The sequence below is a fragment of the Hoplias malabaricus genome, chromosome 6, assembly GCF_029633855.1.
Source record: "Hoplias malabaricus isolate fHopMal1 chromosome 6, fHopMal1.hap1, whole genome shotgun sequence".
Lineage (NCBI taxonomy): Eukaryota > Metazoa > Chordata > Actinopteri > Characiformes > Erythrinidae > Hoplias > Hoplias malabaricus.
The window spans coordinates 51,120,333-51,144,343 of NC_089805.1; the positions used below are offsets into that span (position 1 = coordinate 51,120,333).

The window sequence follows — 24,011 nt, forward strand, 5'->3', positions numbered from 1 at the left end:
CCACATCGATCACCCCTGTCCTGTGGCTGTAAAACTCAAAAAGCCTTCAGAGAAAATGAGATTTAAGAAGCTATTTAATTGGAAATAAACCCAACCCTGCTATTCCAGTGTGTGAGAATGTGCTGTAGATTTAACAAATCCATACGATCAGGAGAAACATCTGGAAACTGTCATGCTTGGGAACGTGAGGAGAAGATTTACGGAAGACGGACACACTCGCTACAACACAGAGATTTATTATAGCAAATAGACAAACGAACTTTGACGAGAAACACGAATTAGAAACATAGGCAAAGAACACGAACGAGAACGAGAAACGAACGCTAATAACAATAACAATAAATGAACTAGAGGTTAAACACGAATTTAACATGACAGGAAACAGGGCAAGCTAAACAATCCTACACGACAAACACAATACAATGAAACAAAATGACCGATACCAGGAAGTGAGGGAAGAGGGCTTAAATAAACGAACTTAACAAGAGACACCTGACACAGATAACGAAGGACAATTACAGAGAGGCGGAACAAGAGGTGGAGCTAGAGTGAACATAAACAAAGCCATGTGCGGAGATAGAAAAACAACAAACAGAGCCACATGGAAGGAGGAAAACAACCAGAAAGTGTCAAGGTGTGACAGAAACACGTGCTTCACTCACTCACAACACAGCTACTACTTTTTGGAAAGGAAAATCCTTTTTCTCTATTTATTCTTTTGTATTTATAAATATATATAAATATATACAAGCACTACGCTTATTTAGAAGATAAATAATTTCAAATAATAATCATTTTAAGTGTCTAAGACATTTACACAGTGCTGCACGTTCACTGCAGTTTCTCCTGCAGGGTTCTGTTAAAGATGGGGGAGACAGCACAGCAGCTAAATGTATTTATTCTTTACTCAACCTCCAATGAGTCTGGACCATTGTACTCTCTCTGTAGTCTCTCACAGAGGGATAAACACCTGTGGCTTTGTTCCTGTTTTGCAAGAGCTCCTGCAAATATGTTCGTCTTATATGAAGAAAGTTGTCAAAGATGCACAACCACACACAGAGACCGGACACAGGAAACACACTGAGGCGAGTGAGGCCTGCAGTTCTTTGGATTTTGTTGTGGGGTCTGTTGTGACTCTTGGACGAGTCGTCGCTGCGCTCTTGGGGTAAATGTGGTCAGCGTAATGACTCTCACTGTGGTTCACTGGAGTCCCAAAACTTTCTCATTTGTTCCTGGATCTCTTTAGATCTTGGCATGAAGTCTAGTTTTGAGGATCTTTTGGTGTACTTGGCTTTGTCAGGCAGGTCCTATTTAAGTGATTTCTTTGTTGAGAACAGGTGTGGCAATAATCCGACCTGGGTGTGGCTAGAGAAATTGAACTCAGGTGATAAACCAGTTATTTTAACTGAGGGGGGCACACACTCACACAGGGCCATGTAGGTTTGGATTTCTCCCTTAATAATAAAAACCTACATTTAAAAACTGCATTTAGTGTTTACTTGTGGTGTCTTTGACTATTTAAATTTGTTTGATCTGAAACGTTTAAAAGTGACAGACATGCAAAAAGAACTGACTCCATTTTAAGTGTAGAACCTTCTGCAGGAATAGTACTTTTCAGTTAATTGTCATTTATTTTATTTTATTTCATTCATCTGTTTCTTTGTTGCTCAACAAAAGATTCCACATCAAGAAAGTAGACACTTCTCAGACTAGTTTATATTTCAGAAGTTATAGTACCACGGACGTTGGCATTCACACAGGAATGAGATATTCGCCAAACCACAGACTCTGCCGTACAGAGCACAGAAGAACCAGACAGTCCAGACTGGGAACTGTCGGCATCCTCAAAGGCTTGAGTGACTCATCCTTCATCAACCAAGAGTCGCCGCTCTCCAGACCCCAGCCAATACGTCCAGAGAGACAGTCCCTCAGGTTCCCTGACTACAGAGATGACTGATGTCCCAGGAGCTTTACCTCAGATCCGGAACTTCACCTTGAGTGAACTGCTGTGAAAAAGCTCATTCTTTGGTGATCCGGTAGCCTCTCAAGGGTGCTTTCCAGGGATGAATGCCAAGTCCAATCCTTTAATCTCAGTCAACACACTCCACACACATTAATTCCCTTTCATCACACATTATTGAAGGTCATACAATGGTTTTGGTTTGCCAATTAGCCCAGCCTATGAAACTTAATGAATCCCTCCATTTGTGCCATTTGACTCTCTCTATTGTCTCTCACAGAGGGATAAATACCTGTGGATTTGTTCCTGCTTTGCAAGAGCTCCTTCGTCTCGTATGAAGAAAGTTATCAGAGGTACACAACCACACACAGCGTCCAGACACAGGAAATGCGAGAGGCTCCGGCACTGCAATGTGTTAAATGCTCCAGTGTCCAAGGAGCCAAGCACAGACAGAACCGGAACAGAGACAGCACCGGGTCTGCTGGACTCCCTTCTTAAAGCTGGGCCTATGATGTTGCACAAATAGGAAAGGATGGATTTCAACAGTTAACAGCAGAAAAAGTGATGAATGAATATTTTCATATAAAATTAAACCAGTTGTGCTGAACCATTTTAAATAAACTGTTCTGGACTCCGACTCTCATTACTTTGTTACATTGTGAGGTGGATCAGATTTGGCAATTATCAGACATGTGCAAATATTAATCAGATAATCAGTGCCTTTACCACACCTGTGAGTGGTTTTAATGTTATAGCTGATCAGTTTATAACGTACTAATAATAAATTAACCCTCTCTTACACACACACACACACACACACACAAACACTGGTATACAAAATATTCATCATCAGTGCCTTCTCCACCACGTCTCTCCGGGGCAAACCATGTTTCCTTGACAACATAACGGTATTTTTAATCACCAGGCGTTATATAATATTGTACGTTTATTATATTTTATATATACATTTAGTTCGTACCAGAAGAGAGTAAATGGAGAGTCCGAGCGCTAGTGCTACTCTTTAAACAGCGTCTGGAGTCAAATGACGGTTTAGAACTCTCCAGTGTTTTGATTTGAACCGCTCCAAATGATTTTCCCCGATTCTGGATTCTGAGCGTGACGTCACATTTAACCACAACCAATTTTCAGCAGTAAACACTGAGGGACTTTGTTTTGAATGTGAATGCTGACATAATGCTGAAATGAGGCTTGAGTTTGTAGACATTTTAAGCAGTATGCTGAATTTCGGTTGGGGTTGAAACTAAAATTTTACTAAACGTTTGGATCCAGTTCTTATTTACAGTATTTCCATTAACGTATTCCTAAACATCTCATGGCTTTCCTATCGCTATTTTATTTATTGGTTGCCGTCCGTATTAAACTTCTGAAACGTCTCATTTAAAACCAAGGCGGCAGAGCTCCTGAGTTTTGCCATCTAGCCAATCAGTCTGACAGGTTCTGAGTTAGCCCCGCCCACTGACGGATGATGATTTAATTATTTCATAGTACAGGCGCAAGAGATAAATATTTAAATAGTTAAATAATGAAATAAATTATTGAAATGATACAATTAGTCAAATATTTAATATTTTAAATAAATAACGTAAGCTTTAAGTTCAAATTAAATTAAATTAAAGATAAACATATGTAATCCTGTAAGTTAAAGTTCCTCATTTACTTTGTTTTACTGTTTATCTTCACACACACACACACACTTCACACAGTCTCTCTCTCTCTCTCTCTCACGCACACACACACACGCAGTCTCTCTCTCACACACACACACACACATGCAGTCTCTCTCTCTCTCTCACGCACACACACACACGCAGTCTCTCTCTCACACACACACACACGCAGTCTCTCTCTCTCACACACACACACACGCAGTCTCTCTCTCACACTCACACGCAATCTCTCTCTCACACTCACACACACACACGCAGTCTCTCTCACACTCACACACACACGCAGTCTCTCTCTCTCACACACACACACACACACGCAGTCTCTCTCTCTCACACACACACACACACACACACATGCAGTCTCTCTCTCACGCACACACACATGCAGTCTCTCTCTCACACTCACACGCAGTCTCTCTCTCACACTCACACACACACGCAGTCTCTCTCACACTCACACACACACGCAGTCTCTCTCACACTCACACACACACGCAGTCTCTCTCTCACACTCACACACACACGCAGTCTCTCTCTCACACACACACACACACGCAGTCTCTCTCTCACACACACACACACACACACACATGCAGTCTCTCTCTCTCTCTCACGCACACACACACACGCAGTCTCTCTCTCACACACACACACACACATGCAGTCTCTCTCTCTCTCTCACGCACACACACACACGCAGTCTCTCTCTCACACACACACACACGCAGTCTCTCTCTCTCACACACACACACACGCAGTCTCTCTCTCACACTCACACGCAATCTCTCTCTCACACTCACACACACACACGCAGTCTCTCTCACACTCACACACACACGCAGTCTCTCTCTCTCACACACACACACACACACACGCAGTCTCTCTCACACTCACACACACATGCAGTCTCTCTCTCACACTCACACGCAGTCTCTCTCTCACACTCACACACACACGCAGTCTCTCTCACACTCACACACACACGCAGTCTCTCTCACACTCACACTCACACGCAGTCTCTCTCTCACACTCACACACACACGCAGTCTCTCTCACACTCACACACACACGCAGTCTCTCTCTCTCACACACACACACGCAGTCTCTCTCTCACACTCAAATCAAATCAAATCAAATCAAATTTATTTATATAGCGCTTTTCACAACTGATGTTGTCACAAAGCAGCTTCACAGAATTCCAGTAAGACAAGATTTGACATGAAATGTAAAAACAAATGTAAAACCCTCAAGTGAGCAAGCCAGGGGCGACAGTGGCAAGGAAAAACTCCCCCAGCTGAGGAAGAAACCTTGGGAGGAACCAAGGCTCACAAGGGGTGACCCATCCTCCTCTGGTCAATCTACTGGTGATGATAGTTAGTAGTCCATGAGAACTTCAGTGTAGGGACAGCTTCAAGGCACTTGGTGGTTGCTGGAGCGTGGGCAGCTGGTGTGAAGCGTGGAGGAGGATCTCGACAGTCATCCATCAGTGTCCAGACAGACAGGTGGGCAGTCGTTTACTCGGAAAGATGTAAAGGGATGGAATTAGTTTTGAACTGTTTTGTGTTTGTAAAGTAGAAAATATGAAAATTTCCAGAGTGTGGCTAATGACTCCGGCAGATCTGACTATGACAGCATTAACTAAAAGGAGAGAACCAGAAGGACACACAGACACGGGAGCATCCTGAAACACTGGCATCCCTCCGCTCCACCGTCAACAAACCTGAGTGATCGCGAGAAGCGGCGGGACGACAGCACCAGCGTCTCAGTTTACTATAATTCCCTGTGTCCATGGACCCCCCGGATCTGCCGCCTTTATCTATGGGGGAGCATTAGCTACCAAATGATAAACTAAACAAATGAGTTTTTAGCCTACATTTGAAGATTGCGACTGTGTCTGAGTCCCGAACATTTTTTGGAAGATCATTCCAGAGTTGGGGGGCTTTATAAGAAAAGGCTCTTCCCCCAGCTGAGGCCTTCTAAATTCTGGGAACATTTAAAAATCCAGTATTCTGTGATCTGAGTGAACGTGGAGGCTCATAATAGGAAATTGTATCTTGAAGATATTCAGGAGCAAGCCCATGTAGAGCTTTATATGTTAGTAACAAAATTTTGTAGTCAATGCGGAATTTAACAGGCAGCCAATGAAGTGATGATAAAACTGGGCTGATATGTTCAAATTTTCTAGTTTTAGTGAGGACCCTAGCTGCAGCATTTTGAACTAGTTGAAGTTTTCTTAAATTGCTGCTGGTGCATCCTGACAGTAGTGCGTTACAGTAGTCAAGCCTTGAAGTAATAAAGGCATGTACTAATGTTTCTGCGTCCTGGAGGGATAAGGCATTTCGAATCTTAGCAATATTGCGAAGATGTAAAAAAGCTGTCCTAGTGATACTACCTATGTGTTGATCAAATGATAAATCCGGGTCAATTATGACACCAAGATTTTTTGCTGCTGAACCAGGTTTAACTGGAAAGTTAGCTAGATCTAAAATTAAATCTGATAATTTATTTCTTGTCACTTTTGGACCCAAAAGCAGGACCTCTGTTTTGTTGCTGTTTAGAAGGAGGAAGTTACGCAACATCCAGCCTTTCACGTCTTTTACACAGTCCTCTATTTTCTTTAATCTGTGTTTGTCATCGGGCTTGGCTGAAATATACAATAGTGTGTCGTCTGCGTAACAGTGAAAGTTAATGTCATGGTTTCTTATAACTGTGCCTAGCGGTAACATGTATAATGTAAATAATAATGGTCCTAAAATAGAGCCTTGTGGAATTCCAAATCTTACTTTAGAATAATTTGAATTTAGATTGTTTACTTTTACGAATTGATAACGTTCCGTTAAGTAAGATTTGAACCATAATAGGGCTGTCCCTGTGATTCCAACCATGTTTTCTAACCTTTCTATGAGAATATTGTGGTCTATTGTATCGAAGGCTGCGCTTAGGTCAAGAAGCACCAACAGGGATACGTGGCCTTGATCAGAGGCAAGAAGAAGATCATTTGTTATCTTGACTAGCGCTGTCTCTGTACTATGATGTTGCCTGAATCCAGATTGGAATTTTTCATATATATGATTCTTATGTAGATATGAACTAAGTTGTTGGGCCACAGCTCTTTCTAAGATCTTAGACAGAAATGGCAAATTAGAAATAGGCCTGTAATTAGACAGTGTACTAGCATCAAGATTTGGTTTCTTGATCATAGGTTTAATAACTGCTAGTTTAAAAGCTTTGGGTACATGGCCCAGACTAAGCGATGAGTTTACTATAGTTAAAAGAGGATCAATAATAGCTGGTAGTACTTCTTTGAGCAACTTTGTGGAAATTGCGTCAAGTGTGCAAGTTGTACAGTTTGCGGAGGTGATAATCTTCTCTAGTTCTAATTGTGGGAGTGGGTAAAAGGTTTCAAGTCTTTCTTTTACAGTTATATTATGTTTTATTTCATTCACATCAGGTGGCAGCCACACTCACACACACACACACGCAGTCTCTCTCTCACACTCACACACACACACGCAGTCTCTCTCTCACACTCTCACACACACACGCAGTCTCTCTCTCACACTCACACACACACGCAGTCTCTCTCTCACACTCACACACACACGCAGTCTCTCTCTCACACTCACACACACACGCAGTCTCTCTCTCACACTCACACACACACACACACGCAGTCTCTCTCTCACACTCTCACACACACGCAGTCTCTCTCTCACTCTCACACACAGAATTATCTATAATCTTCAGGTAGGTTAAAAGTTCTTCTCTGCTCCTGATCTTCACAAACCTCACTCTCTTCACTTTCAGACACAGGAAGGAAGGGTTGGTGCAGAGAGAAGCACCACTCTATACTGTCTTCTGGGTTTGTCAGACACCAGAGGGCGCTCTAAACATGAATGTGTTTCTATGGGGAATTCAACCAAAACATAGTTTATAAAATCTGATCATTTTTATACAAAAGAAATGCATTAATTTCCGACTTTGTTTCAGACATATTTTTAAACTGTTGAAGTCCAGTTTAAAGACTTTGTAAAAGTGTCTCAGTTGTGAGGATGAAGTCAGTGAGTGTGAACTTTACAGCAGTCGCCCAGAGCAGACGGGGGAGGGACGTCAGAGCAGCAGATACACAGAGGATTCACATTTTACATGTGGCATTAAGCTCAAATGAAATTAAAATAGGAGCAGACTACAGTGGTTGTTTCTTAATGTTCTGGGGTATATTTCAGTAACTATTTTACATGGCTATATATCCTTCCCTATGGAGGATACTTAGGCACATCTTCAAAGTATGGTACTAAACTACACCCCAGGTTGTTCTTCTGCTGTTGTAGTACCTTCTGTTTTTCCACACCTTTTGTTCAGTTCACGAGTAACATACTCCTTCACCTTATTCTACTCTAACACTGAGATACGTTTAGGTAAGGTGAAGGAGAAGGTTTCTCAAGTTCACGAAGAACTAAAACTGACATTAAACCTCTACAGAGTCCCACTGCTGGTGGGATACAGTCATTGTCACTGTCCAAAGGAAAAAGAAAAGTATCTCTATATTGGTCCACTCTTCCTGAATTATCTACACAGGGTGAGGAGCAGCTGAAGGGTTAAAACAATATAGAAAACCAAAAATAAGACAAGATAGGGATACACGTTTTTCACTGTACAGCAGTGATATAATTATTTTAAAATCATTACACTCCTGGCTGTGCACCACTACAGATATTCCTGGTTACTGAAAACTGGACACAGCTTACATGAGCAGCTGATGAAGGACTGTGTAACCACATAGAAGCACTGCTATACTTTCTCCTTTAAACCAGCAGCAGTGCACTAGGAATACGTGAAGTATCATCAATGAACTGCAGCTTTCAAGATGGACTTGGTTTTGCATTAATCACGGCTTCTGTTCCCACTTTCTGTGCTTTGCTCCAGTGGAGTAGTCTGCTTTCAGATGGCTCAGTAGATCAATTGTATAATATAGAAGTATTACACAAACAGAATACATATTTTTCTTCAGTAAAGGATTGTTTGCCGCGTCAAACTGATAGTAATGCTCTTCACAAAAAGGGTTTTATTTCTGCTGAACTGAACCTGTATGCAGCTGCACTGCCAAATATCTGTTTTGACTTTGGGGCAGAATGTAATTTGTATTAGTACATCACATAATGAATTTTGTCTTTCTGCTCGTAGCTTCACTAACAAAGGCTTTTATTCACTCTCACAAAACATACTCAACACAGTATGAAATTATAAACCATGTTCTGGTGGGTGTAATCTCTAACAGCCAGCAACAAAACATCTGCTCATATTTAGGCCAAAGTTGACGTTGTCTTGTTCCACCTTAAACCCTGCAGCGGTTCCAAACTGCATGTAATCTGCATAGCACCAGTACGGCTGAATCTCATCAGGCTCCCTATTCCCTAGATTGGACACTAGATACATTATGGGAATATTTCTTTTACAGTCAGTTACTTGGTTATATAGTCTTTAGCATGATTATACAAAACATTACATTAAACACAAAGGCACTATTTAAGTGTAGAAAACTCCATGACCTAGATAACACAGGTGGCAGCTGCACTTACCCAGCCCTGTTACTTATGCACTACTGAAGATGCTAGCCTATGGACACTTTTCTAAAAGCAGATTCCCTCAAATCGAGCCTTGTACATAATGCACAATATCTCGATACACTGGTCTGTACAATCTCTATCAGTTTACACTGTAAGAGTTGTTTTGTCTTAAGTTAACAGTAGATACTCACCAGGAGTTGGTCGAATCACTTAGTCATGGTCCCGCAGAGCCGCACTCCCTTCTCCCTCTATCACAGAGCCGCCTTGTTCCACCGCCGCACCTTCCTTCTCCCCCTCCTCCAAATAAGCAGAGTCTCCAAGACAAGCCTTCACTCGACTGTACACAGACTCCCTATCTGGCCGAGTTCAACTACAACGGCTTGGTGTTGCCCCTTTCTTCAGCCATGTGTTGCTTTTGTGGTGTAATACAGGTAGATATCCTGTGGGTAAAAACTGGGTGCTACTCACGTGCTGTTGGGAATTACTCTGAGAGTCGGCCCCTCGCTCCTCATAATTGCAATTAGCCGTTTCTCTCTGAGATCCACATGAGTGGAGACTCAAAAATGGCTGTTTTTGTTTAGAATTTGTGAAAAGCGGCACGCTACAAAAAGACTTGTTACGCACGTGCGCCGTTGCAAATAAATGGAACACTCCAAATGGAAATGACTTTACACAGCACCATCCTGACCAGAAGTGTAGACCACAGAATCGAGAGAAAGGCCCATAAAGGTAGTCTCATTAGCGTTAGTCCAGGACCAGAGGACGTTAACTCTCTGCCGTAGTTACCACCAAACAAAGCTGTGGTGTCATAACCAGCTGTAACTCCAGAGTCAGTCAGTTAATGCTCAGTAGCATTAACGCTAGTGTCTCTGTTTCCCCAAAAATGCAGTCGGAAAATGGAGATAAGTTTTCTATTTCATTTTTCTGTGAAATACATTAAAAGTAAAAAAACACATCCATCATGTTCAGAAACGCTGTGAGTCCAGTCACAACACAAGGAAGATTTTTTTGGAGGGCCCTGAAAGCTGCTGCACCAGAATAATTCCAGCATAAAACATGCGTTGTTAGAGACAGTAGAACCTGACTTAAGTAGTGTGAGAGCTAAAGGATACTCAAGGAATCGTTTGCCGTTCCTCAGCTTGCCACACCAGCAGAACCCCTTAAGGAGCTTTGAGGAACTTAAGATCATTTACAAGGTTCTTTGAGGAACTGTTTTATTTAAAATGATCTGAAATCTTTTCATGTTCTTCAGGGAGCAATTTTTAAGCTCTTAGGTTCTTCAAAGAACTTTAGCTTATTTTGGGTTATTTCAAGGCTACTACTATTATTTCTGCTAAAAATACTAAATAAATGAAAAATAAATAAGATAAAATTTATTAGATTAAGATAAAAAGAGGAGAAGAGAACTGTCTGAGGATCCTCTGGGAAAACATCTTGTGGACAGATGAGACCTTTTTGGTAAAGACAAGGCATCATGAAATCTGAAGATTACCAAAGGATTTTGGGTGGCAATGTAGGGCCCTGTGTCAGAAACCTAGGTTTGTTTCCTGGTCATGGGTCTTCCATCAGGACAATGACCCAAAACATACTTCAAAAAGTACCCAGAAATAGATGGAAACATCATGCTGGAGAGGTCTTAAGTGACCAGTAATGAGTCCGGATAATACATACTGTCGGGAGGCACCCTTCAAATAAAAGAGACCTGGAATGGTTTGTAAAAGAAGTGTGGTCCAAACTTCCAGTCGAGAAGTGTAAGGAACTTGTTGAGGGTTATAGGAAGTGATTGATTTCAGTTATTTATCCAAAGGGTGCACAACCAAATATTAAGTTGAGAGTAAAAATTATTTTGTCCAGCCCATTTTTGGAGTTTTGTGAGAAATTATATCAATTTTGGGTTTTTTCCACTCTGTGTTTTGTATTGTTCCAATGCACACAAAGGAAATAAATATGTCTATAATAAAATAATATTCTGAGAGAAATACTTCATTCATTTCATAAAGTATACTGTATATACTTTACACATTTAAAGAAAGTTGGGACACCTATTGTAATTGGTTAAATTGCTTTAATTTTTATTGATCAGATAACCATACAAAGAATTTTTCACTGACAAACCTGATGGTATTTTGGAAATATAAAAAACAGTGTATTTAATGCCAAACTCAAAAAAAGTTAATAACTAAAGATAAGACAGAAAAGTTAATACATTTAACACTACTCTGGGAGGTTCCACAGTTAGCAGCTTAACTGGTGACAAGTGATGTCATCAAGACTGAGAATAAAAAGAGCATCCACCAAAGACTTAGTCTTTGCAAGCAAAGTTGGGTCACGGTTCAAATCTTAGGGCCAAACTTTGTGAGAGAATTCTCACTCAATTCAAAGTGCCAAAATTCACCATCTAAGTTTTAAAATACCATGAAAAGTTTCAATGAGTCATGGGAAATCTCAGTGTGTAAAGATCAAAGGTGGATCCCACTGTAGAATGTGTGACCATCAAGCCCTCAGGTGGGACTGTTGGAGGAGCTGTCATGCTAACATGATGGATGTAGCCACATGGGCTCTGGAGTACAAATGATCGTCACTGAACACAGTCCACTGCCTCATCAAGAAGTCTGTTTTAGTCTGTTTCAGATGTAAATTTAAAAATATGTCACTTAAATAAAGCTTAATAATAGTATCTCCTCCTTGGATCACCACCTTAACGTAGTGGAGGGGTTTGCGTGCCTGCGTGAGCCTAGGAGCTATGTTGTCAGGGGCAATAGCCCCTGGTAGGGTCTCCCAAGGCAAATTGGTCCTAGGTGATGGGCCAGACAAAGAGTGATCCATAAAGACACGGATGAACAAGATACAAGCATGGACACAGCCTCCCTTGCCCGGAGCAGGGTTACCGGGGCCTCACCCTGGAGCCAGGCCTGGGGGAGGGGCTCCTTGGCGAGCGCCTGGTGGCCGGACTTTCACCTATGGGTTCCGGCCCGGCTTAGCTCGAAGGAGATACATGGGTCCACTCTCCCATGGGCCCACCACCTGTGGGAGAGGTAGTAATCCGGGTCTGGTGCATTGTGGATTGGGTGGCGGTCGGGGTCGGGGGCCCTGGCGTTCTGATCCTCGGTTACTGAAACTGGCTTTTGGAACATGGAACGTAACCTCTCTGGTGGGAAAAGAGCCTGAGCTGGTGCGCAAGGTTGAGAGGTACCGGCTAGATATAGTTGGGCTCACCTCGACACACAGTATTGGCTCTGGAACCAATCTCCTTGAGAGAGGCTGGATGCTCTTTCACTCTGGAGTTGCCCAGGGTGAGAGATGTAAGGCAGGAGTGGGCTTACTCATAGCCACCCGGCTTAGCGCCTGTACGTTGGGGTTTACCCCAGTGGACGAGAGGGTAATTTCCCTGCGCCTTCGGGTTGGGGAAAGGGCTCTGACTGTTGTTTGTGCTTATGCACCGAACAGCAGTTCAGAGTACCATGCCTTCTTGCTGGAGAACACTCATTCTGGGGACTCCATTGTTCTGCTGGGGGACTTCAACGCTCACGTGGGTAATGACAGTGAGACCTGGAGGGGCGTGATTGGGAGGAACGGTCCCGCTGATCTGAACCCGAGTGGTGTTCAGTTATTGGATTTCTGTGCCCATCACAGTTTGTCCATTACGGACACCATGTTCAAGGATAAGGGTGTCCAAAAGTACACCTGGCATCAAGATACCCTAGGCCGCATTTCGATGATCGACTTTAAAGTCGTATCATCGGACCTGCGGCCATATGTTCTGGACACTCGGGTGAAGAGAGGCGCTGAGCTGTCAACTGATCACCACCTTGTGGTGGTGGTGGCGGGGGAGGATGCCGGACAGACCTGGCAGGCCCAAATGTGTGCTGAGAGTTTGCTGGGAACGTTTGGCAGAGGAACCTGTCAGAAAGATCTTCAACTCCCACATCCAGCAGAGCTTTGACTGCATCCCGGGGGAGGCTGGTGACATTGAGTTCGAGTGGGCCATGTTCTGGACCTCCATTGTTGAGGCGGCTGAACGGAGCTGTGGCTGCAAGGTTGTTGGTGCCTGTCGGGGTGGCAATCCCCGCACTCGGTGGTGGACACCCTGGGTGAGGGGGGCTGTCAAGCTGAAGAAAGAGTCGTATCGAGCCTGGTTGGCTCAGGGGACTCCGGAGGCAGCCGACAGGTACCGAGGAGCCAAGCGTCTATCACTGGGGCTGAAGTGGCCAAGGTGGTAGGGAAACTCCTTGGCGGTAGGGCCCCGGGGGTGGATGAGGTTCACCCCAGGTTCCTCAAGGCTCTGGATGTTGTGGGGCTGTCCTGGTTGACACGTCTTTGCAACATTGCGTGGACATTGGGGGCAGTGCCTCTGGACTGGCAGATTGGGGTGGTGGTTCCCCTTTTTAAAAAGGGGGATCGGAGGGTGTGTTCCAACTATAGGGGGATCACACTCCTCAGCCTCCCCGGTAAGGTCTATGCGGGGGTACTGGAGAAGAGAGTCCGACTGATAGTTGAACCTCGGATCCAGGAGGAACAATGCGGATTCCGCCCCGGTCGTGGAACACAGGGCCAGCTCCTTACCCTCGCTAGGATCCTGGAGGGTGCATGGGAGTTTGCTCAACCAGTCTACATGTATTTTGTGGATCTGGAGAAGACATTTGACCGTGTCCCTCGGGGTATTCTGTGGGGGGTGCTCAGGGAGTATGGGGTACTGGGCTCTTTGTTATGAGCTATCCAGTCCCTGTACAAACAGAGCAGGAGTCTGGTTCGTATGGCTGGCAGTAAGTCCGACTGGTTTCCAGTCTGAGTTGGACTCCGTCAGGGCTGCTCGTTGTCATCGGTTCTGTTCACAATTTTTATGGACAGAATTTCTCGGCGTAGCCAAGTGGCAGAGGGTGTCCGGTTTGGGCTCTGAAACCGATCTCTAGGTGGTGATCAGCTCAGCACCTCTCTTCACCGGAAAGTCAGAGTGGTGGAAGGTGTCCAGATTGTAGGTCTCAGAATTCCATGTCTGCTTTTTGCAGATGATGTGGTCTTGTTGGCTTCATCGAGCCGGGACCTCCAGCTCTTGCTGGACCAGTCTGCAGCCGAGTGTGAAGCGGTAGGGATGAGGATCAGCACCTCCAAGTCCGAGTCCATGGTACTCAGTCGGAAAAGGGTGGAGTGCTCTCTCCAGGTTGGAAGTGAGATCCTGCCTCAAGTGGAGGAGTTTAAATACCTCGAGGTCTTGTTCACGAGTGAGGGAAAGATGGAGCGTGAGATTGACAGGTGGATCGGTGCAGCGTCAGCAGTAATGCGGGCTCTGTACCGGTCCGTTGTGGTGAAGAGAGAGCTGAGCAGAAAAGCAAAGCTCTCGATTTACCGTTCAATCTACGTCCCAACCCTCACCTATGGTCACGAGCTTTGGGTAGTGACCGAAAGAACGAGATCGCGGGTATGAGCGGCTGAAATGAGTTTTCTCTGCAGGATGTCTGGACTCTCCCTTAGAGACAGGGTTAGGAGCTCGGACATCCGGAAGAGACTCGGAGTGGAGCTGCTGCTCCTCCACATCGAGAGGAGCCAGTTGAGGTGGTTCGGGCATTTGGTTCGGATGCCTCCTGGACGCCTTCCTGGAGAGGTGTTCCGGGCATGTCCAACGGGGAGGAGGCCCCGGGGAAGACCAAGAACACGCTGGAGAGACTACATGTCTGGAAGTGGGTGGCTGGGGAGAGGGAGGTCTGGGTTTCTTTGCTCCGACCGCTTCCCCCACGACCCGGACCCGGATAAGCGGTGGATAATGGATGGATGGATGGATGGATGGATGGATGGAGTTACTGCTGCAACTTTGTAGATTGAGGGGACGTGGCTATTGAGCAATGACTGGTTAATAATGGCTGTGAGGTGGGGGACCAGAGTAGGTATACAGGCTTTGGTTAGAGGTGTAGGGAGGGGATCAAGACAGCAGGTTGTGGTTTTAGATTTAGAAATAATTTCAAGAATGAGTGAATCAGTAACCAGCTCAAAAGCAGAGAAGAAAAGAGGGGGTTCCAGAGGGAGAAGGGCTGACTACCAGGGAGAGAATGTATAGGTTGCAGGAGTGGTGTGTGAGTCAATAATTTGAGTTATTTTATGTTCAAAGAACTTACGAAAAGAGTCACAGAGTTCAAGAAGGGGCTACAATGCTGATAGGGTGTTTAAAGAGCTTTGAGACAGTTAAATCCAACTGATCACGTGTGGAGTGACATCAAAAATGCTGAAGGATTTCATTCATTTTCCTTCATTTAACCAGGAAAGAATCTCACTGAGATTAAAAATCTCTCTTACAGGAGAGTCCTGGCCAAGACAGGCAGCAGCACATACAATGTTTCCACCAACACCACAGACCACAGAATCTCTAATAAGCTATTTAAGACATTTACAATCCATTTTGCTCAATTCCAATGTCTGAAGAATGCTTTTTAAAACATTAGTGGCACTAAGTCATGTACTTTAAATACTTTCTTTACCAAATATAAGTCTGATGGTGCAGCCTGACCAAAAGCTTGTTTTTCTATTTCAGTACATACTGTGGAAACCTTAAGAAGATACAATGATTGAGAGTGTAATATCCATTACTTTTTTGATGTGAAGAATGCAGAACTGTGTAATGTACTCCAATCAGGTTGGGCTGGAATATCTGTTTGAAGGTGTCAGATGTTAATTGACTACCAACAGCTAAACGTAAAGCATCTGATTCATTCATTCATTATCTGTAACCCTTATCCAATTCAGGGTCGCGGTGGGTCCAGAGCCTGCCTGGAATCATTGGGTGCAAGGCAGGGAATACACCCTGGAGGGGGCGCCAGTGCTTCACAGGTCAACACAGACACACACACACACACCTACGGACACTTTGGAGTCAGACATAAAGCAGTTATCAGGAATAAAGGTAAAACAATCAAATGCTAGTTCAGTGATTAACAAAACAGCTACATCTTTTTAAACATCTCTGTAGCTGTTCAGAATTGATGTCAATGTGCAGCATTACAGCAGAGTGCACTTTCCTGAATCACACACCTGTTCTCTCTACGAAACATTTGAACGACTGAAGACACAGTTGTTCTTCCAATACAGCTTCAGCCATCGTAAGACCATGACTTAAAACATGGCCCACAATTGTTGCCCTAATTTCATCTGGGACAAACCTATGGGCATGGTCTCTCCTTCCTCTTCCTCTGTCTTGTCCCCTCAGTCTTCCACCACCCAGCCTTACCCCTCTTCTCCACTGTTCACCCTGTTCACGGCCTTGTCTTTCCACTGTGAGTCTGTGTGACACTGCAGTGTTCGGTGTCTATATGTATTTGTCAATTGAAGGTTCCTGAGATGCACCTCTGAGCTATAGTTGAGAGCTGTTTGATCATTGTTTGATCTAAACCTTCACAAATTCCCCTTCTTCACTGAAAGCCAAGATTCACCTGAGAACAATTTAATCAGTTTAGGAAAAATTACCAAAATTTACCAAAAAGGTTTCATAGAAATGTACAAATGAGGCCTGAGAGATTATGACATGTTCAGCACTTTTGCAGGTAATGACCCAGGCAATGACCTAAAGCCTAAATGTACTGGAGGGTAAGACAATTCAACAGACAATCAGTAGAACACATTTTGATGAACATGACATAAGCAACTGATGAAAACAGCCGACAATTGAACACGACCATTTGCATGAATGTACAAAAGCATTTCCAAAATGAGAAACACAATGAGAAATGCTATTATGATGTGCACAAGTGACAAGGAGATGTGAAGATTGAATGAACAATTTTGAGAATTTCAATTCTGATCTGAGAAATGAGCCAAATTCACTGAGAAAAACTGTAATCATTTGTGCTACACAACCCTGACCTGGAAAAGTGGTTACAGACAATGAATGAATGAATTAGTGCTAAACGGTCTCGTCTTTCTCCTCTGTATCATAACGACACGCTCTGTCATTGACCAACAGTAAAGAGCATGAATGTGAATTTGGTCCAGTGTCTTTCAGTAAATCTCCCACACACAGTAATGAAAGTGTGTATTGTTAATATGAACCTCACAGTAAAAATGCAGCCTGTGCATTTTCACTGCCATCAAAAACATTCAGAAATGACTTACAGAGTTACTGATGTACTGACAATGTGGCTAAACGTGTTGACCGTCCTGTTCATAATCAACCACACAAGGTCTTGTTCTGATGACACTGACATGTTCATTGAGATAGAAACTTCACTCTGGGACGTGATCTAAGGATTCTGAGCATGTTACAGGCATTTGACAGTGATCCAGGGCGTGGTGCTGTTTGTACGAAATGTTGTGAGAAATGCTCCAAAGCGACTGAGAACAAACTGTAACTGTGATGTGTTTAACTTCTTATCTTCATTAAACACAAGCACCTTTACATTGTATTAATCAGAATTACTATATTCTCAATAAGGGAACAGGGTGTTTGTGTAGAAAGGTAGTGTAGTAGGCCTCTGAATCTAAAACTATTAATAAATGTCTGTTTCAACGTCTGAAATCTGTACTACTTTATATTAGAGGATTAATAATTAACACCACTGTGTTCTGTATTAATCTACATTTTGCAGAGCACCCCAACTTTTCTGGAAATGGGGTTTATCCATCACTTTGTAAAGAGAAGTCCTGGAGCTTACTGCAAATACATTATTAATAGAACAGCAGGCTACCCCCCAGCTGTAGGACAGGGCTGAATCTACTGTAACTTAGCACCAACAAGTGGATACAGTCAGAAGCAGTGTTCAGAAAAGGCAGTGGAGTTCTCCTGTTTTCAGCCTTCAAAACACTGCCATGTTCAAGTCCATAGAAACCTACTAATGTCTCCAAATTACTGACAAATTTAACAAAACACAAGCCTTTTTCATCAGAAACTTTATTACACACTCTGTGTAGAGGAGGGGTTCACTATCTCTACACCATCAACTCAACCTTCATCTGATCAGGGACACACACACACACACATACACACTTCACACACACACACACACACACTTCACTCACACACTTCACACACACACACACACACACTTCACTCACACACTTCACTCACACACACACACACACACACACACTTCACACACACACACACACACACACACACACACACACACACACTTCACACACTCACAGACACACACACTTCACACACACACACACACTTCACACATACACACACACACATACACTTCACACACACTTCACACATACACACACACACACACACACACTTCACACACACACACACACTTCACACATACACACACACACACACACTTCACTCACACACACACACTTCACACACACACACACACACACACACACACACACACACACACACTTCACTCACTTTTTTTTCATTCAATATTTTTTCATTTTATTTTTTAACTTTTAACCGCCAATACATTCACACGTTTTGCCGCCAATGGTTTGGCTACACCATAATTCACAGGAACAACTCCAGAATTCTTCGAGGAAACCACTTCAACCTTCGTCAGAGTGTCGACCTGATTAAGATCATGATGCACCTCTATGATGACAAGCTTATTCACTCCTACATCAACCTGAGAGAGAGAGAGAGAGAGAGAGAGAGAGAGAGAGAGAGAGAGAGTGTGTGTGTGTGTGAGAGAGAGAGAAGGTCAGAGACAGAGAGAGAGAGAGAGTGTGTGTGTGTGTGAAAGAGAGAGAGGTCAGAGACAGAGAGAGAGAGAGAGAGTGTGTGTGTGTGTGAGAGAGAGAGAAAGAGAGAGAGTGTGTGTGTGTGTGAGAGAGAGAGAGAGAGAGAGTGTGTGTGTGTGTGAGAGAGAGAGAGAGAGAAGGTCAGAGACAGAGAGAGAGAGAGAGTGTGTGTGTGTGAGAGAGAGAGAGAGAGAGAGAGAGAGAGAGAGAGAGAGAGTGTGTGTGTGTGAGAGAGAGAGAGAGAAGGTCAGAGACAGAGAGAGAGAGAGAGAGAGAGTGTGTGTGTGTGTGTGAGAGAGAGAGAGAGAGAGAGAGAGAGAGAGAGAGAGAGAGAGAGAGAGAGTGTGTGTGTGTGAGAGAGAGAGAGTGTGTGTGTGAGAGAGAGAGAGAGAGAGAGAGAGAGAGAGTGTGTGTGTGTGTGAGAGAGAGAGAGAGAAGGTCAGAGACAGAGAGAGAGACAGACAAGGACAGAGAGAGAGAGTGTGTGTGTGAGAGAGAGAGAGAGAGAGAGAGAAGGTCAGAGACAGAGAGAGAGAGAGAGAGAAGGACAGAGAGAAAGAGTGTGTGTGTGTGTGTGTGTGAGAGAGAGAGAGAGAGAGAGAGAGAGAGAGAGAGAGAGAAGGACAGAGACAGAGAGAGAGAGAGAGAGAGAGAGAAGGACAGAGAGCGAGAGAGAGAAGGACAGAGAGAGAGAGAGAGAGAGAGAGAGAGAGAGAGAGAGAGTGTGTGTGTGTGAGAGAGACAGAGAGAGAGAGAGAGAGAGAGGGATGTGACAATGTTAGAGAAGTGTTCTGTTTACTGTGGAGGAATAAATATGTAATTACTGCAAATAAATAAAAAATATTACATACATAAATATATGACATTAATGAGTGAAAAATGAACGAAATTCCAAATAAATGCTGTAAGAAATTAATAAATATATTTATAAAATGAGAAGGATATGAATAAATGTAAATTTCCATTATTTATAAATGTATGTATTTCCATATTTATTCATTTTTATATATTTCCACATTTCTACATTTATTTTTGTGTTTCTGTGTCTGTGTTAATTGAGTGTGCTATTCTCAGGAGACCCACATTTTATTCCTTGATTCATATCTCGACTCAGGAAACACACACTGAACATTCACTACATTATTTAATTAAACATAATGAACTCTGACCTCTTTGTTTCTCAACACCACTGTTAATAATGTTCAGAATTAGGGTGAATGCAGTATTCCCCACTTGCCCCTACCACATATGGCACTTTTCCACTGTATGGACCTTATTCGACGAGTAAACACAACGAGTAAACAACGTTTAAGGTCACTGCTGCCATTGCTGTGTTCTCCAAAGCCCACTGTTCCTGCTAGAGACTGGGTTTAGAGGCGACACCCAATACATTTAGTGATAATATCTGATTGTGGAAGTCTTCTGAAGGAGAATGAGGCCCTAAATGTAACTAAAGTCCAGCAGCTCCTCTGATATCACTGCAGACTGGTGCAGAGCTGCTACAGAGCGGTGCTAGTCGCCTGGGAATGAAGCGCTGCTCTGTTCTGATGACGTATCAGGGTCTTGAAGGGTCGTCGTAGGGGGAGATTTAACCACTGCACCCTGTAACTCAACCCCAAGGGGAGAGAGGACACTCAGAAACAAGGGGGAGGGGGGAATGGGGAATGGGACTCACCCTAAAGTGAGTACTGCAGCAGCTGGGGTAACTACAGTCTGGGTTACAGTGTAATGTAAAGCTTCCACAAGGGGGCGTTTGTGTACATGTTCAGTTTAGGTTTGTGTCTCTTAAAAATAACTTTATTATTCCCACTCAAACAGCACAATCTTAACTAGAACCTTTATCTAGAACCTCCTTTCAGCTTGTTCATGTTTTTCTGGGGATTACACATTTATTACCAACAGACAAACCATAATCACGTATAAAAAGTTAAATGTACCTTGATTCTGTAGTTCACTCCTCCAGCAACTTGGGTTTGGTACGTCAGAGCCTCGAAACGAGAAAACTCCTCTCCAAGCTGCTTTTGGACTTCAGGCTGTAGCTGAAATAATAAAAAAAACATTTTACAACTACAGCACAAACAACAGTAAATCAGAATAATATCTCCACAGACTGTCTTCACTTTTAATAATAATAATACTAACAGACCACCTTCACTATAATAATAGTACTGATGATGATGATGATACAGCTTCAGCTTAAAGTCACTGTTCTCAATGCCAAGTGTGGGCTGGAGGGGTCTATGTGGAACTGTTTTGACCTAATCCAGCTTATGAACTGTGCATTAAGAAGGTTTTTCATGCAATTACAACAGTTTATAAACAACCAGATATTGTGCTGTAAGCTGTTTATAAACACTCATGAGCTTTAGAAGAAGTGTTATCAGTTTAGACCCAGATTAGACCCAAGGTATCAACAGTTTTCCGTCAGTGAAATGAATAACACACTGGAACACAGCAGTGGGTTTTAATTCTGACCCTGAGCAGGACGGAGCACTTACAGAAGAATAAATTACAGAGAAGAAAAACATTCACCTTCCTGCAGATCTCATTCACGCTGTTGTCAGCGTTCTTCCACTCTGACCATCCTCCAAGTTGTGGAGTTGTTGGAGCAGACTCTGCGATCGCGAACAAGACAACAACGAGCAGGAGACAGAAGCGAGACGCCATGGTGCTGAGGAGAGTCTTTCAGGAGAAGTGACACCTCTGAGTGAGTGGAGTGGAGTTCTGAGAGTGAGTTCAAACTGCTGTAAAGCTGCTGTATTTCTACCTGCATCTTCATCACTATCACCTTCATCTCTCAGCACAGGAACCAATCAGAAATTAAACCACTCCCTGAGGCAATAATAAGAGCCTTGCCTCATTTTCCTGTGAAACCTCTTCCTCCAGATGTTTGGAAAAATACTTGATTTCTTCGTTTTAAACAATTTCTCTGCAGAAAAGATTTCTTTATTTTAATTTTCAGAGGATAAAACACCTTTAAAACCTTTGCTCTGTTTGTGTGTGTGTGTGTGTGTGTGTGTGTGTATATGTGAGTGTGTGCATGTGTGCGTGTGTGTGTGTGTGTGTGTGTGTGTGTATGTGTGAGTGTGTGTAGTTTGCTGATGAGACTATTTTACATTGTCCTGAGCTTTTGAATATATCGAAATGACCCATTTTAATCCATCCACCCATCCATTATCCACCGATTATCAGGGTCGTGGGTGAAGCAGTCGGAGCAAAGAAGCCCAGACCTCCCTCTCCCCAGTCCACCACCGAGTGCGGGGATTGCCACCCCGACAGGCACCGACAACCTTGCAGCCACAACTCCGTTCAGCCGCCCGGACAATGGAGGTCCGGAACATGGCCCATTCGGACTCAATGTCACCGGCCTACCCCGGGATGCAGTCGAAGCTCTGCCGGATATGGGAGTTGAAAATCTTTCAGACAGGTTCTTCTGCCAAATGTTCCCAGCAAACCCTCAGCACAAGTTTATGCCTGCCAGGTCTGTCCGGCATCCTCCCCCCGCCATCTGATCCAACTCACCACCAGGTGGTAAACAGTTGACAGCTCAGCACCTCTCTTCACCGGAGTGTCTAGAACATATGGCCGCAGGTCCGATGATACGACTATAAAGTCGATCATCAAAATGTGGCCTAGGGTATCCTGATGCCAGGTGTACTTTTGGACACCCTTATCCTTGAACGTGGTGTTCATAATGGACAAACTGTGATGGGCACAGAAATCCAATAACTGAACACCACACGGGTTCAGATCAGCAGGGCCGTTCCTTCCAATCATGCCCCTACAGGTCTCACTGTCATTACCCACGTGAGTGTTAATGTCCCCCAGCAGAATAATGGAGTACCCAGAATGAGTGTTCTCCAGCAACCCCTCTAGGGTCCCCAAGAAGGCCTGGTACTCTGAACTGCTGTTCGGTGCATAAGCACAAACAACAATCAGAGCCCTTTCCCCAACCCGAAGGCGCAGGGAAATTACCCTCTCATCCAATGGGGTAAACCCCAACATACAGGCACTAAGCCGGGGGGCTATGAGTAAGCCCACTCCTGCTTTACACCTCTCACCCTGGGCAACTCCAGAGTGAAAGAGCATCCAGTCCCTCTGGATGGCTCCAGAGCCCATACTGTGTGTTGAGGGGAGCCCAACTATATCAAGCTGGTACCTCTCAACCTTGTGCACCAGCTCAGGCTCTTTTCCCACCAGAGAAGTTATGTTCCATGTTCCAAAAGCCAGTTTCAGTAACAGAGGATCAGAACGCCTGGGCCCACGACCCCGGCCGCCACCCGATCCACAATGCACCAGACCCGGATTACTACCTCTCCCACAGGTGGTGGGCCCATGGGACAGCGGACCCATGTTACTCCTTCGGGCTGAGCCCGGCCGAACCCCAAGAGTGAAAGTCTGGCCACCAAGTGCTTGCCAAGGGGCCCCTCCCCCAGGCCTGGTTCCAGGGTAAGGCCCCGGTAACCCTACTCCAGGGAAGGGGGCTGTGTCTCTGTTCTTGATCTGTTCATCTTGGTCTTTATGGATCACTCTTTGTCTGGCCCATCATCTAGGACCAATTTGCCTTGGGAGACCAGGGGCTATCGCCCCCGACAACATAGCTCCTAGGCTCATGCAGGCACGCAAACCCCTCCACTACGTTAAGGTGGTGACCCAGGGAGGTGCCATTTTAAAGTAATGTTTAAGTATATACATGTTATCATTGAATTTATATAAAATTATATTTATAATATTCGGTGGATGGTAATAAAAAATAAAAAAGTGAATGTGTAATCTCAGGGGCACTGATGGACCACAGAGTGGAAAGAAAGGAACAGCTTCAGGAAACTACAGTGGAGGAAAAGCCCAGCAAGACTCTGCCTCTCTCAGACACTCTTTTCAAACCCACACTATTAACCTGTAGATTGTTTCTATGGAAACAGTTTGAGTAACCACTACTTAAAAGAAATATTTTATTGCATTGCATTTTATTTTATTGTCACGCCCTTGTTCTGTCTTGTCTGTTGTCCCTGCCATGTGCTCATTTAGCACATGGCTCTGTTTGTTTGTTGTCCATGTCTCCGCCCTTGTCCCGCCTTTGTTCCACCTCCTTGTCCGTCCTCCTCATTATCTGTCTCAGGTGTG

At 44.0% G+C, this 24,011-nt stretch overlaps 2 protein-coding genes across 2 annotated transcripts in view; both read right to left on the reverse strand.

Annotated features, from left to right (window-relative positions):
• LOC136699895 (stonustoxin subunit beta-like) overlaps positions 1–24,011 on the reverse strand; it is a 457,886-nt gene that overhangs the window by 279,379 nt on the left and 154,496 nt on the right. The window lies entirely within an intron of this gene.
• Positions 18,393–21,649, reverse strand: LOC136700343 (cystatin-A-like). Its single transcript, XM_066675661.1, has 3 exons — positions 21,420–21,649; positions 20,825–20,926; positions 18,393–18,772 (listed from the first exon to the last, which is right to left on the reverse strand). The coding sequence occupies exons 1-3, from the start codon at positions 21,552–21,554 to the stop codon at positions 18,593–18,595; spliced, it is 417 nt and encodes a 138-aa protein (XP_066531758.1). The 5' UTR covers positions 21,555–21,649; the 3' UTR covers positions 18,393–18,592.

Coding starts and splice junctions, on each gene's coding strand:
- LOC136700343 (XM_066675661.1), bottom strand. CDS start 21,554: ATGGCGTCTCGCTTCTGTCTCCTGCTCGTTGTTGTCTTGTTCGCGATC. Junction 20,927..21,419: donor TGAATGAGATCTGCAGGAAG/GTGAATGTTTTT, acceptor TTATTATTTCAG/CTACAGCCTGAAGTCCAAAA. Junction 18,773..20,824: donor GAGTGAACTACAGAATCAAG/GTACATTTAACT, acceptor TCTCTCTCTCAG/GTTGATGTAGGAGTGAATAA.